A 16408-nucleotide genomic window follows, 5' to 3' on the forward strand; every position below is an offset into this window, starting at 1 on the left:
AATCTGGAGCAAGAAATCACCAAACTGACTCCAATTTTCTCTCGAAATAGCTTTCTCGGCGATACGAAAGAAGCTGTGGTCCTTTTCATAAAAATACAAATGCTGAAATTCATCCCCAGAAACGGAAGCCTGCTTCTGCTCAGCAAGTTTTGCCAAAGGTCCAGCACTAAAATGTCATCTCCGGAGGATACAGGGATTATCCTTTTTGCAAAGGCTACAAATAAACCTCTTAACCTCAGAACAGTGGCTCACAGCACCTTACCACGATCCACAGGCTGCAGTTCCTCACATGGGTCACCAGATGTTGCCAGATGGACACGAAAAGATCACACTCACACCATCAGGTTGTGAGAACGAGAAAGAAGAAAGGTTTTTTTGGGATTAGGATTTTAATAGGTTTTGCAGTTTGATCAGGGATTGGACCATGAGGTTGACACCTCTTTGACCCCACTGGTCAACCTAGAAGTCCATCAATTTTTAATTCCCCCAGGAAAGAATGAACAGTTTACAAAACATCACTCTTTGTTTATGTTACAATGTGTGAGAAAACTCCAGTACAAAGTGTAAACATCAGAAGGCTGAAAAAATCAAAGTGACACCTTTTATGAACAGGTGACCCACCTGGTGCATGCGGGAAAGGCTGTGGATGTTGTCTATTTGGACTTCAGCAAGGCCTTTGACACTGTCTCCCTTTCCTAGGGTGACTTTATGATGCTTGTATCCCCAGTCATCTGTTCTGTTTGTGCTGTATATTGACTTCTTTGCCTTTAAGACTGGTTCTGAGAGTGAAGCAGGGAAAGAAGAAGGGAGCAGTTTGTTTAGAGAAACAGTGTTCACTCCTCTGCATTTTTTTCTTGGGACGGTGTTGTTAGTCTGAAGCATGGACAACACCTGGACAGAGATTTTTTTTGCTTTTAGTTAGTTTTAGCTAGCTGAGGCAGAGAAGTTCCCTGGACTGTTTTTTTTCCTTTTTCTTGGGACTGTTTAAACCTGCTCCAGACTGAAAAACCCAGAGAGATACTGGGATCTCCTGCCTGCGGCCCACTGGGGCCACTGGACAGCACTTTCCAGCACCGAAGGGACTGGGACTGATAAGAGACTGAGAGAGCTGAGCTGCACCCACGGCAAGGACTTCCTCAATTTTGCTATCTCTCTTCGGAGTGGCAAGAGGTTTTACTGTTTCACATTATTCATTCTCTGTGTTTGTGGGCATTTTGTTTGTTAAGTAAATAGTTTTTTCCACTTTTCTCCGAGGAAGTTCTTTTCCTGGACCGGCTGGTGGGAGGAGCTGTTTGGGTTTGCTTTTCCAGAGGAACCCCCTTTGGAGGCTTCCTCCGAAATTTGTCCTAAACCAGGACACTCCCACAGCATACTCTTGGAAAAGCTGGCAGTCCGTGGGTTGGACAGGAGCACTCTTTGCTGGATTAAGAACTGGCTGGATGGCTGGGCCCAGAGAGTGGTGGTGAACAGTGCTGCATCCAGCTGTCAGCCAGTCACCAGTGGTGTCCCTCAGGGCTCTGTGCTGGGGCCAGTTTTATTCAATATTTTTACTGATTACATGGATGAGGGTATTGAGTCTTTCATTAGTAAATTTGCAGACAACACCAAGCTGGGTGCCTGTGTCGATCTGTTGGAAGGTAGGAGGACTCTGCAGAGAGACCTGAACAGTTGGATGGATGAACAGAGTCCAAGTGCTGAGTCCTGCATTTTGGCCACAATAACTCCCTGCAACATTATAGGCTGGGGACGGTGTGGCTGGACAGTGCCCAGGCAGAAAGGGACCTGGGGGTACTGGTTGACAGCCAACTGAACATGAGCCAGCAGAGTGCCCTGGTGGCCAAGAAGGCCAATGGCACCTGGCCTGGATCAGGAATAGTGGGGCCAACAGGAGCAGGGAGGTCATTCTCCCCCTGTACTCAGCACTTTGATTGCTGTGTCCAGTTCTGGGCCCCTCAGTTTAGGAAGGTCATTGAGATGCTTGAACGTGTCCAGAGGAGGGCAACAAGGTTGGTGAGGGGCTTGGAGCACAAGTCCTATGAGGAACAACTGAGGGATCTGGGGTTGTTTAGCCTGGAGAAAAGGAGACTCAGAGGTGACCTTATCACTCTACAACTTCCTGAAAGGTGGTCGTAGTCAGTTAGGGATTGGTCTTTCTCCAGGCAGCAACTGACAGAACAAGAGGACACAGTCTAAAGCTGTGCCAAGGGAAATATAGGTTGGATATTAGGCAAATTTTTTTAACAGAAAGGGTGGAATGGTCTGCCTGGGGAGGTGGTGGAGTCACCATCCCTGGATGTGTTTAAAAAAAGATTGGATGTGGCACTCAGTGCCATGGTTTAGTTGAGGTGTTAAGGCTGGATTGGACTCGATGATCTTGAAGGTCTCTTCCAACCTAGTGATTCTCTGTGTGTGATTCTGTCTCTGTGAATGATTGTGAAGATCTAAAATATAAACTTGCTCATGTTTGCCTGAAGCATAGAGCTTGTCAATTTCACAACTATGGAAAAGGTCATTAACAGTAGGGGTGTTAGAAATGAGGTTGCACTGTAGCTTTTGGATTAAAAGGATTACAATATTATTTCTGTAGCATGTCTTAGTGATGACTTCAGAATGTTCAAGTACAGGACATACTTTCAACCAAGGTATTTGAGAGAAATCTAGTAAAGGTAAAACATCTTGGACTATAAGATGTTAGGTAAGTTAACTTTGAAGATAACTCCTTCAGAATAGTATTCAGATTATTGGAATGTGTCCTGGGTTTCAGTGTAGGATGTACACAAAGTATTTATTCTATCACCATCTTCATGAGCTGTTGAAATCAGGTGGGACAGTGTTTTCCCAGGCCCCCTCCCTCTGGGCTATCTTCTGTTAATGGCCCATCAATGCCTGGCCCATGACTCATAGGTAACTCCCTTCAGGAGTAATCTCTGTTTAATGGGCCATCAAGGACCCACTTCATGACTCATAGAAAGTTATCATCCCATTGTGAGATGCTCCGCCCAGAGGGAGGAGCCAAAAATTCCCACCTGGATATAATCTGGGATTTGGGACAATACAAACAGCCCTTACCTACTGGATTCCCAGTGGACAAGAGCTACCAGACCTTTCTATGGGATCACTGCCTCAACGAGGTCACTTCATCTGGACTGCTACCACCACCTTAACAGGGTGTCAGGTTGTATTCTGACTCTGTCAGGGGTCTTCTGTACTATTGCTTTTTATTTTATTTTACCTTCTTTCTATTAAATTGTATTTCTGACTGGGAGTCTCTCACTGGTTTTGCTTTCAAACCACTTCAGAATGTTACACTACAGTGCTAAGCTTTTAGAATAGATACATGCACACATATATGTGCATACATACATTCACCTGGATAGTCTGAACTCATTGCTGTCAAGAAAAACTTCTCTGTTAGCTGGAGCGTGTCTGTTTTTTCCCTTTGTCTTAGAATCAGCATTTGGAAGAACATTTAATTTCTGTAGTGTATGTGTGAATTTAATTATTTTTTTACAATTGGGATATTTGTATGCTTAAGTGTAATACCTTGAAACATTCATTTTCATCTAATTGCTACCTCCTGTCTTCTTAATAAAGTATCTGAATTTTTTGACCGCAGGTTTATCGGTGTGCATTTTCTTGCTATATTAAAATTGGTCACTTCTGACTGCTGTAAGGAGACAAAAAAATTAAACAACCTTTAGGTAAGGATATGTAGAAAACATATCAATCTCCTAAGTGGAGAATTTGACCATAAACTAGTTTTTTTCAAAACCTCAAAGCTAAATTTAAAGTATAGTGATAAAAATATGATAATCAAGATGTTAATCCTCTTAAATACAAATGACAAATTTAGGTGTCTTTGTAAAAGATAATTGCTCTCAATCATCATGAGTATTTTTTTAAGTCTTGAAATATAGTTTATTTAGGACAAGGCAAGGGGGTTTTTCCTGTTAAAGTTGAAGGGTATGTGCTTTTTGAGACCTTAGCAAAGTCCTTTTGAATCCCTTCCTCATTACACTAAAATGTCTGTGAGACAGCACAGTATATGGCTTCACAGAAAACATTTGGACTGAGAATAGTCCTCTGCAAGTACAAAGACTGATCTTCCTCATGGGAAGTACAAATTCCCTGGTAGTCTTGGCAATGATGGTATCACATAGTGAAAGGAGAGGAAATAGCTTCTGAAAAATATCATTCCAGTAGCTGTAAATGGGCTGTTAATTTTTTTAAAGTATACTTTTATGACTCTTTGCACAACTTTGGTTTTAACTAAATGTAACTAGCCGCTTTTACTGAATGCATAGACTAACAGATACTTATTCTTATCAGGTACCAGGTCATCAGTACACCAACTGACATTTTCATGGTGATGGAATATGTTTCAGGAGGAGAACTGTTTGATTATATCTGTAAAAATGGAAGGGTAAGAAGTAGTCCAACTCTACAAATCAATGACTTGCATTCTGTTATTGCTTTTGCAACCTTCCTGTTAAATGAAGGTTTGTTTATGTATTCAGCATTAATTTTGCGGTTAGCAATTAAAATATACCTTATGACTATATCTTGTTTTGAAAATAAAAATGGTTATATATTAACATGTTTCACATCTTTATGTATGACTTTGTAGCATTTTCCACTCTACTGAAGAATAAATGATACTGATATGTTAATTTACAATTACTGTGTACAAACTGGATCGATATGTTACCCAGTTGGAGTAGCTGAAAACTTTCTTCAGTATAAACTATTATTGAAAAGCTACTGTTGTGCCCTTATTACCCTCTTCTACTAATAGATTGGTTTCTGTGAAAGTCCTAAAGTCACTTTTGACAAACCGTCTAGATAGCCAGGATACTTTTAGTTAGTTGTTAGACTGAGCAAACTTTGACATGGATTAGGGTGTGTTTATAGGAAATACCCAGTTAAGTCTGCTGTTTAGGGCGAGCTGTTAATAGGAGCATAAGCAGCATCCAAAATTTATCACTTATATACTGTCATCAGCTTTTGTCAACTTCAATCGTATACCATGCCTAAACATCAAAGTTCATTGATATTCTAATTAGACAAAATTAATGTTTGGGTGCTAATATTTCTAATTACTGAGTATATAACATCTACTGTATAAAGTATCAAAACTATAAATGATAACTTTTGGTCATTGGAAAGTTTCCTTCAATTCATATAGAGGAAATCAAGTTATCCTTCCACTCTCTCAAAATTGTTTAAAACCTTTGTTTGTCTTAGCTTGATGAAAAGGAAAGTAGACGTCTGTTCCAGCAAATCCTTTCTGGTGTGGATTACTGTCACAGGCATATGGTAGTACATAGAGATCTGAAGCCTGAAAATGTGCTGCTTGATGCACACTTGAATGCCAAGATAGCTGATTTTGGTAAGCATTGCTATTTTATATCTGATCATGTTTCTGGTGTTATTGAGATCCTGTTAATTTAGATCCTGGCCCGACCCCAGGACCCCGCTCGCTTTTCTCACTGCTGGCAGTTTGCAAAGTTCACATTTCTAATTGCGAAATGCAGTCCTTATGAGTGGCTACAGTTGCAAACCCAAAACAACCACTTTTGATGCAGAGCTCCTACCTTTCTCTCTTTCGTAACAGCTTTTGCTAAAGCCTCCACTTCAATAGTTTTTTCTCCTTGGCTGGGCGCTGCTGACAAGCCACCAGCGACTTGGACCTCTGCTACTGTCCCTTCCATGCCCTGGCTGCAGACAGGCAGCTGCGGAATTCACTCTAAGGCAGCTCAAAACCGCTAACTGCAGTGTCTCTGAGACAAGGAAAAACAAAATGAAAAGAGAACCCAAAATGGAAAAAAACTCCACCTAAGCAAAGCCCAAACAGCCAGCAAAGCAAAAACCATATGGCAAAAGGAGGCCAGCTGCTCATTCCAACAGACTTTAAAAGCTCCCTCAAACCCCCCCCCCCCCCCCCCCCCCGGCTGCACTGCCAGTTCTTAAAGACACAGTAACAAGTTTTGGGCACAGGTAGATATGGAATAAAATAACATTACCCCAGGATATATGGGAAATAATTAAATGTGTATACTTGAATATCCTGATGGTAAGACATAATACAAGAAAATCTGAATGTAATCCAAAATGGTGTAGAATTTATTTTTCTTTAAAGCTTTCTCTTTAAGTCAGGTGTTTTCTGTGACTGAGTGCAATTGTGAACTGTCTTGTTTGGTCTTGCTTAATATTTTCTCTAATAATGCTAAACTGACTTAGTTCCCCACCTTGCCACTTCAAAACTGACTCTCTTATTGTCTGTTTCTTTATCTCTAAAATGCAGATGCTTAGCTCTCTTGTAAGTACAGTGCAGGGAAAGTTCATCATATTTAAGAACTACATTGCTCTAGTAAAATACACTACTTCTAAGAAACTGCTCTAATTTCACTTAAAAAACTACAGATGTGATCGAAAAATGTAATTAAAGCATAAAAGGTAAAATAAGAACAGTTTTGCAAACTCCTGTGCTTTTAGCTATATAGCTGCCTAAGTAATCAGATAGTTTAATTGTTTATACAAGCTGTTTAACACAGCTGCTGTGAGGACCAGTAGCTAGTTCTTGGAACTGTCTGTATTGGGAAACCCGAACACATAAGCATAGTAAGTGTGGTGGGTTCACGTTCGCCAAATTTTATTTACCAACTGGGAAATAGAATTTTGGGAGAAAAAGGCAAAACAGGCTCAACTTAAAAGTAAACAGATAGTTTATTAACACACACTAAGGAAAAGAAAGAAAGAAAGGAAAAGAAAGAAAGAAAGAAAAAGAAAGAAAGAAAGAAAGAAAGAAAGAAAGAAAGAAAGAAAGAAAGAAACTTTCAAAACCCTTCTCCTCCTCCCACAAGTGTTCACTTTCCTACAAACAACATAGAGACAAAACCTGTGACATTCAGTCAGTTTCACCATTTGATTATAGTCTTTCATCAATTCTTCAGGAGAGGAGTCTCTTGTTTACCATGGAATCCTCCCACTGACAACCTAGCAAAGTTCTCTTGTGGATTGGAACTCTCACAGAAACAGCCGCCCGGGGAAAGCCTGCTTCCATGTGGTCTCCTCCCATTAGCAGTTGCCCAAGCTGCTTATGGGTCATGGAACTCAGGCATCTGGGGTGTCACCTTTTAAAGATAAGCAACTTCAAAGGCAAAGGATTTCTCATCTCAAGGAACAGAGATATCTTCTCACTTCTTTCACTGGTGGGGGAGCTTCTCATACAGTCCATCACAAACACCTTTGCTCAAAAATCCACAAATCATCTCCCCAAATGCATATTTTTTCCATTATTTAAAGGACAATCTACCATCAGAGTTCATTTCCATAGCTCAAACAAGAAAGTCCAGCCAGCAGGCAACTCCTTCATCCTTCTAATTAATCTTTCACTCACTCTCTCCATCTGACTGGTATGCCGGGTCCTCTCTATGTTTACTCTGTCTCTCTTCTCTCTCTCCGGGAAGAGCTAAGTCTTAAAAGCTTCACGTTGGCAGGAAAGAGTTGAAACTTGCCCAGGCCTGATTTTCAAAGGCCGCAGGAATGGGGGAAAACTCAGGCAGATTTCGGAGCAGCCCAGCTGATGAAAGGCTCCTTGCCCTCACCCCTCTGTCTCCTTCAGGGTGGGTCCAGCTTGGAGCGGCCACAGGCTGCAGGCTCCTCTCCCCCTGCTGGGGGAAAGGGCTCAGGCCCACGGGAAGGCCTCAGGCCAGCCCCCCCCCCCCATAGAGGGAGCGGCAGGGTGTTTCCAGCTGCTAAAAACAGATCCGGGACGGGACGGAGGCACATCATCCCCTCCCTCGGCCTGGAAGTCACCGGGCCAGGCAGGCCTCCCATGAAGGCCCGGGCCCCTCCAAAGGAGAGAGCCGGGACTGCCTTACCTCTTGTGAAGGCGGAAGGAAGAGAGAGAGATCCCAGGCTTCCTTCTAACTTTAAGGCTGTGTGTTTCCCAGAGGTGTATCCCTGCATGCAACTGGCTATTTTGGTTGTCAATTCAAAGGAAACCACCAATTGCACCTCACCATCTGTGCTAAACTAACACAGTAAGGTATTCATAGTCTTGTAGGTGTAGTAGAAAATACTTGCCCTTGAAAAACACTTGGAGGTGACTGAAAGATGCTAGGTAATGCTGAGTATTCTAAGTATAACTTAAAAGCATGGTGTTCAAATATGTGGGTGCAAGTATGAAAAATAGCCTAGCTGTGTTCTTTCATCTTCTTCCCTCCCAGTAAGGGCATAATTTCTGGCTGAGTTCTCTGGCCTGAACTGATTTTGATTATGCAGCCTTCACTGAGGAAACTAGAAGATACTTTACATAGCTATTCTAGAAGTGCTAATTCTTTACTGATCATGGGGCATGCCAGAGGCTGGTGAATGAGGATGGCCTAGTTCTAAAGCACACTTTAATCACTAATAGTATTTTGTATAGCTTGATTTTTAAACTGCAGTGTTTCGGAAACCAGTTGAAGCAGTGTTGGTGTCTAAATTGTGGCAAGGCTGTGTGCAGTCCTCAGTTCCCTTATTCTATATAACCTCTTAAAGAATTTTAGGCAATTCTGTGGTAGCATCTTCCACTTTGGCATTTAGAAGCGAATATGGTTTTTAAGACACTTTCTTGTTAATGACCAAAATCCTATATTACTATGTTGCTCTCTCCTTTAGAGCAGCTTTGTTCTCTATCATGCTTGTGTAATCCAGAATGGATTAGTTTTTGTCTTGGAATTAATGTTTTCGAACATTCCTAGGTTGTGTGCAGTAATGGATTGATGTTACTCAAGTTTCTGGTAAACTAAATGCAGGATCATGTGTCATTCTCATATAAAAATTTTAATCACTCCAAACAATTTTGCCTCCTTACTGAGATAAATTAGTTAACTTTTTAATTTGAATTATCAGCGATTTTTTTCTAGGTGGTATATGCAGTATGAAATCACTTTGCTCTGTGAATCTTTAGTAGTTACTCTTGTATACTTTCAGGTCTATCAAATATGATGTCAGATGGAGAATTTTTAAGAACAAGCTGTGGTTCCCCTAACTATGCTGCTCCAGAAGTAATTTCAGGAAGGTAGTTTCTTTTCTATTGGATGCATGTATGAACTTCTTTTCTATTGAATGCATGTGGGCATGTACTTCAGTCCTTTTGCTGCTTAATTCTAAAGGCTACAAAATAGTGTCATTCACAAGCTTTATACTAAGAAATTGTGGGCTGAACTCTTAACTGCCTTGATATTTTTTCATAAATATTTAAGACTTTGATGTAGCTTTAAATAGTTTTTGTAAGGTGGAGGTGATGTCTGATGTCCCAAATCCAGTGTGTACTGTGTACAGTGTTCCTGAATTTGTTTTAAAATCTCATTTACAGCTCACATCTTGGAAGTAGAGGTACAGATAGAAATACAGGCAAAGTCTACTGTGAAGTTGAGTAGCAATTAAATATCTGCTGTAGAATCTATATTCAGTCTGAATTTACTCAGTGATTGTCAAATATGCTGCTTTCAGCTACCCACCTTAATATCTTTTGCTGATTGGAGGCCAAATGTGTGTTTTATTCATGCAGTAGCATAGAAGATGTGACAAGTTCTGCTATGTGAACTTGTCTTAAACTTCTTAGCCTCCAAGACTTGGAGGCTAGATGCCTACATAGATTGCACTCAGTGATAGCAGTGTATAACATGGGCTTTCTTGGTAGTAGGTGAAAGTTTCTTTCAGTTTGCCATTATCTTAAATTGTATCTGGGGATTATTTTTATACAATAGAGAGGAAAACAAAGTACTTTTCTAGTTTCTGTTAAATATGTGAAGAAGAAAGACACTAGAGTTCAAAGCATAGCACTGAATGGTATAGTAATTGCAGATTAGTTGTCCAAAGTTCATATACTCTTGATGAACACGATACAATTTAAGAATGTAGAAAAAAAATCTATTTAAATATATTAAGCACAAATTGCTAATATTTAACTTTTTTTCCCAGATTATATGCAGGTCCAGAAGTAGATATTTGGAGCAGTGGAGTTATTCTCTATGCTTTGTTATGTGGAACACTTCCATTTGATGATGATCACGTGCCAACCCTTTTTAAGAAGATATGTGATGGTATCTTTTATACCCCTCAATACCTGAATCCATCTGTATCTAGTCTTCTGAAACACATGCTGCAAGTAGATCCAATGAAGAGAGCAACAATCAGAAACATTAGGTAAAATGTTAACTGATATCTGATCAGAGGAGGCTGGAATGGTAATTTTAATGAAAATATGCAGAACAAAGAAATCATTTATATAGCTTGTCCCTGTTTTATAGTCTGAGATGAAAAATTCAACTTCTGGTTTTTGGCTTTAGCTCTAGCTCTGATCTCCTGTGGCTATTGGCGGTCAGAGTAAAACAAATATATATGTAACATATAAAAATTCTGAGAAATTCTAGATTTAAGACTGCTAAAGCAAGCCTGTTTACCTGCAGAATGGTTTGCAAAAACTGTACTGTATTGACTTCTCTGGGCAAGAAAAATATTTGCTGATATGAACTGCTGTTTTTTATTGTAAATGTCCGAGGGGAAGTTATGACTCTAACCTGATAACTATTGCTTTTATTCATATTTCTGCAGACTCAGCAAAATCATCTGTTGAGCTTGAATATTCCATGTATAAGATGGCACTCACTATTCTAGCTTGAAAACCCTGAAATGAATCTGTGTATGAGTGACAATTGCTACATAGAATACTGATAAGTTTAAGCTGGCAGTTAGAGATAGCCATCATGGACTCCAGATTTCAAGATATGGGATTATGGAGAGGGTGACCACTGACAAGTGGACAGTGGGTAGAATTAAAGAAAAAGGTAGCTTTATGCAATAGCATAGTTAGGTATTCCTGTTTTATTTGTAAGAAGCTCTAAGGAGAGAGCTCTGAAATATTACCTTAGTGAAGATGCTTCCTCTTTTAGGAATGAAAGTTAGCAAGTTAGCAATGTTGGTGTTCTTTCAGTAAAACAAAAAATGTGTTACATATATCCCTTACTACTTCATTAAAATGGGAAGTACTTTCATAGAATATTAAAGGGTTGGAAGGGACCTTAAAGATCATCTAATTTCAACCCCCCTGCCATGGGCAGGGATACCTTCCACCAGACCAGGTTGCTCTACGCCTTATCCAACCTGGCCTTGAACACTTCCAGGGATGGGGCATCCACAACCTCCCTGGGCAACCTGTCCCAGTGCCTGACCACCCATACAATAAAGAATTTCTTCCTAATATCTAACCTAAGTTTCCCCTCTTTCAATTTGTACCCATTACTCCTTGTCCTATCACTACAATTCTTAACGAAGAGTCCCTCTCTGGCTTCCCTGTAGGCTCCTTCAGATACTGGAAGGTGCTGTGAGGTCTCCAGGCTGAGTAGCCCCAACTTTCTCAGCCTGTCTTCATAAGGAAGGTGCGCCATTTCTCTTATCAAGTTAGTCTCCCTCCTCTGGACTTGCTCCAACAAATCCATGTCCTTCTTATGTTGGGGACACCAGACCTGAATGCAGTACTCCAGGTAGGGTCTCACAAGAGCAGAATAGAGGGGCAGAATCACCTCCCTCGCCCTGCTGGCCACGGTCCTTTGGATGCAGCCCAGGATTCCATTGGCTTTCTGGGCTGTGAGTGCTCACTGCTGGCACATGGTGAGTTTTTCATTACTCATCACCCCCAAGTCCTTCTCTGCAGGGCTGCTCTCAATCACTTCTCTGCCCATCCTGTAGGTGTGCCTGGGATTGCTTTGACCCAAGTGTAGGACTTTGCACTTTGTTTTGTTGAACTTGATGAGGTTTGCACAGGCCCACTTCTCAAGCATGGCAAGGTCCCTCTGGATGGCATGCTTTCCTGTCGCATCAGGGCTCGCATTAGAGATAGTAATGAGACAAGACACACACTCTTGTTCACCAGCGTGAAAAGGTCCTGGTTTATTCTTCCCCACAACTCTGCCATCCTGACTCCAACTCCTCACTGACTGACTACAGCAAGCTCCCACTGTTGGCTTCCCTTGCAGACTGACTGCAGGCTCCAACTGCAGCTCCAGACTGACCTCACAGCAGACCCCTCACAGCAGCAACTCTCTCCCATTTAGTCAATCCCTGTTTGGTCCATCCTTCCTCTGGATGGTTCCTTTGTTCCTCAGGATTCTTCAGTTCCTCCCCTGACCATCCAACCCACCCTTTTATCACACTCATCCTTATTGGATATAACTGTGACCTATTAAGGGCGAGGCTGTTTTTGGTAATTAACATAGATGTGACTCATCAGAGGCGAGGTTGCCTGTAATCCATTCTCCTACACTTTCCCTCCATCGTGTCAACTGCATCACACAGCTTGGTGTCATCAGCAAATTTGCTGAGGATGCCCTTGATCCCACTCTCCACGTTGTTGACAAAGATGTTGAACAGTATTGGCCCCAGTACCAACCCCTAAGGGACACCACTGGTGTCCATGTGGACAATGAGCTGTTGACCCCAGCTCTTTGCATGTGTCCATCCAGACAGTTCTATATCCATTGTGTGGTCCATCCATCAAATCTATCTCTCTCCAATTTAGAGACAAGGATGTCATGTGGGACAGTGTCAAACACTTAGCACAAGTCCAGGCAGACGATGTCAGTTGCTCTGCTCCATCCACCAATGCTGTAGTCCCATCATAGAAGGCCACCATATTTGTCAGGCATGATTTCCCCTTTATAAAGCCATGTTGGCTGTTACCAATCACCTCTGTTTTCCATGTGCCTTAGCATAATTTCCAGGAGAATCTGCTCCATGATCTTGCCTGGCACAGCAGTGAGACTGACTGGGCAGTAGTACCCTGGGTCTTCCACTTTCCCCTTTTTAAAAATGGGGGTTATATTTCTTTTTTTCCAGTGCTTGGGAAGTTCACCTGACTGCCACGATTTTTAAAAAATTATGGATAGTGGCTTATCAACTTTCTCTGCCAGCTCCCTCAGGACCTGCAGATGAATCTAATTGGGTCCCATGTACTTGTGCGCATTCAGGTTCCTTACATGGTGTTGAACCTGATATTTTTCTACAGTGGGCTTAGGGTCTTCATTCTCCCAGTCCCTTTCTTAACTTGGGGGGTGTGGCTAGAGCACTTGCTGTTGAAGACTGAGGCATAGAACTCATTGAGAAGACTTGCAGAAATCAAAGCACTGAGAACTAAACATTGTAAAACTTAAACTAACTTCCTATCTGTTCATCTAAATCATGTTAAATAAGTCTGAAAGATATGTGATAAGAAAAATATGTTGAAAAATGTTGACTACAGAGCATGGATGGATTTTTGAATCCTGAACAATTTTGTCCTGTTAGCTATGAGACATCATCTCAGTTAAAGGATAAACTTTTGAGTTTAATTGGCTACCTTATTTTTTCTAGTGGTATGTGCATGCAAAGAAAGAGGCCCACTGTAACAAATAACAAAATATTCAGTTATTCAGCTAGAGCTGTGCTTTATAGTCAAATAGGAAAAACTTTTTCTACTTCTAAGTTAATTGCTTTCTTATGGTGAAAGTACATTTTGCTCAATGCAGTGTGCTGAGGCATGTTCTCAGGCTTATACTGACTAGAGCTTGATCAACATAACTGCTCTTAAATCTGTAGCAAGTCTTTATGCTATAAAGTAGGATACTTATAAAATTAGCATCATGTCATATCCTTTGAGTAGTTAAACAGCTTACTCTAGGCACACAAAACTTTTTTTTCCCATATGATTGGGCAACCTAAGTATTTGGTTCCTTCTATATATTTCCTTTTCATGCTTAGCCTATGGATACACTAGTAAAGAGGTACAGATCAACTCTTCCATAGCCTTCCCTCAACTCTTTAAGGCTTGAAGAGACAGCAAGGGGGTTTTCTGAATGGAAAACTCATAGGCAGCTTGTTGGAGGTGGGGAGCATGTGACTTCAGTGTTCAAACATCTACCAAAATAACTATTCAATATCAAGATTTCTTTAATTTGTTAGGTATTCTTATGTATGCACTTGGGGAGGGACAGCTTTGATTGGGTAGCATACAAATTTCAGTTGAAAATATCTCAAAACTAAAATTGTTTTTTATTTTTACTGCCACTAACTACAAACCCAATGCCAAAACCACAACTATTTATATAAAAAGCTGGTTTACTTATACAAAGATATTATTCATGATCAGGTAGTTGAAACCCTTAGAGGAAAGAGACATTTTCAGTCTCCTGCAAAATGTCTAGCAAAATCTTGTGAAGGAGATGATTACTTTTCATTATGTACTGTTGTGCTGCACAGAAGGGGACTTGTACTGACAACTCTTGGTCTTTTTTGCATAGACTAAGAATAATTTTATTTTAAAAATAATTTAATAATAAAAAGACTTGCTTTGCATATATATACTCAGATTTTATTTTTAAATCTAGAGAACATGAATGGTTTAAGCAGGACCTTCCCAAGTACCTGTTTCCTGAAGACCCATCATATAGTTCTACTATGATTGATGATGAAGCCTTAAAAGAAGTGTGTGAGAAGTTTGAATGCACTGAAGAAGAAGTGCTAAGTTGTCTGTACAGCCAAAATCATCAGGACCCTTTAGTGGTTGCTTATCACCTCATTATAGATAATAGAAGAATAATGAATGAGGCCAAAGACTTCTACTTGGCTACAAGCCCACCGGATTCTTTTCTTGATGATCGCAATCTGTCTCGACCTCATCCTGAAAGAGTGCCATTTTTAGTAGCTGAAGCACCACGTTCCCGCCATACTCTTGATGAGCTGAATCCACAGAAGTCGAAACACCAAGGTGTAAGAAGAGCGAAGTGGCACTTGGGAATACGGAGTCAGAGTAGACCAAATGATATCATGGCTGAAGTTTGTCGAGCAATTAAACAACTGGATTATGAATGGAAGGTAAAGAATAAAGGGTCTTTATAGCAGATAACAGTAAATTTTTGTTTGAGCTGTGGAATTGCATAGCCTTGAAGTATGAAACTGTGTTCTCCTGTGCTGTGGAAAATTGTCTTGTGTGCCTGTACTACTTGTGTTTGCTGTGCAGGAAGGGTTTGGGGGGGGGAGGCTATTTATGCTGACAGGAATAATCTTGCTAATGTGTTTAATCTTTCTACTGGGGCTCTGGGAATATGTTGAGTGGGGCGTTTTGTTTGGGTGTTTTATGGTGTGTTTTTGTTGGTAAAAAAAAGCTCTGACAGGTAAACCTGAAATCACCTGATAACACCAGTGAGTTGAAATAAGAATAACAATGTGCAGTGCTTCTAAAACAGTTCGAGTTGCTAAGTCAAATCTCTTGTGTACTAGGTTGTAAATCCATACTATCTGCGTGTTCGAAGCAAGAATCCAGTGACAAGTGCATATTCCAAAATGAGTCTACAGTTGTATCAGGTGGATAGCAGGACGTACTTACTGGACTTCCGTAGCATTGATGGTATGTAAAGACTTACATAAGTCAATGGACTTGTAAGGGGAATAATTTTAAATGCAAACATGTCTTAACTTACTTATTTATAAGTGATGTAACTGTTGTCCTTTATTAGTTTAAGCCAAACTAGATCTGCATTAATGTTTCTTTATTCCTTCCTTGTCTAGTGTTCCTATGATCAGATGGTTAGCTGTTTCATTCCTTAAATAATCACTTTTTAGCTATATCAACTCTCAAATTGCTCCATTTTGTGTCTGCACCAGCACTAATATTGCTAGTGCAAAAGGGGAAGGATTGTTGGAGGTGAGTTTTAAATCAACCTAAACTGGTTCTGTGGCCTCATCCCCAAGTTTAAACACTAATTTAGATCTGAAATAAGTATGGGAACATATTTTTCTAGTGAAGATAAAGCTTGGCATTTAGGCATGCAGATTTGACTTTAGCTGTACATTGCTGTACTGCATCTGGCTGAGATGGAGTGTTCTGGTTTGGGTTGAATTAGGGGAGAACCTCCAAGGAATCCCCTAATAACAAAACCTCTACCACCCCTCCCCCAACCCTGGGTTTGGGAAGGAATCTCTCGAACAAAAAGTGGAAAAAACTGGTTTATTAACAAATAAATAAACACCCCCCAACACAAGGGAAAAAAAAAGAAAAGAAAAAGCTCAGGTTACTGTGAGGGGGAGGGCGCAGAGCTTCTTTCACAAGCCCCGGAGATCCTCCTCGGACTCCTCCAGCCAGATCAGCTCCGGGTGCCGGTCCTAAATCTTAAAGGGGGGAGGGGAAGGGGAAAAGAGGGAAAGGAAAAAAACAAACAAACAGAGCACAGAGGCGGCAGAAAGAAAGAAAGAAAAAAAAAGAACGAAAGGGCAAGAAAATAGCAGAAATTGCGAGCAGCAATGCGAGACTAACAGCCAGGAAGCCAAGCAGCAACGCGAAGAGCCAGCAGACAGTGCCCGCCCAGCTAACAGGGAAGGAAACAGC

The 16408-nt window shown here is 40.9% G+C and overlaps 1 protein-coding gene across 7 annotated transcripts in view; it reads left to right on the forward strand.

The window, feature by feature from the left end:
- Positions 1–16408, forward strand: part of LOC310922100 (5'-AMP-activated protein kinase catalytic subunit alpha-1-like) — a 125215-nt gene that overhangs the window by 66599 nt on the left and 42208 nt on the right. For 6 of the 7 annotated variants that reach the window (XM_083882444.1, XM_083882445.1, XM_083882446.1 and 3 more), the window contains exons 3-8: positions 4330–4423; positions 5245–5389; positions 8980–9067; positions 9973–10197; positions 14412–14898; positions 15304–15430. In XM_083882444.1, coding sequence (XP_083738570.1) covers positions 4330–4423; positions 5245–5389; positions 8980–9067; positions 9973–10197; positions 14412–14898; positions 15304–15430 — 1166 coding nt within the window. Of the gene's footprint in view, positions 1–3616; positions 3702–4329; positions 4424–5244; positions 5390–8979; positions 9068–9972; positions 10198–14411; positions 14899–15303; positions 15431–16408 lie in introns of all 7 variants that reach the window. The other variant, XM_083882450.1, reaches the window with a different exon arrangement.

The sequence above is a fragment of the Zosterops lateralis genome (genome assembly GCF_965231275.1).
Source record: "Zosterops lateralis genome assembly, chromosome: W".
Taxonomy (NCBI): domain Eukaryota; kingdom Metazoa; phylum Chordata; class Aves; order Passeriformes; family Zosteropidae; genus Zosterops; species Zosterops lateralis.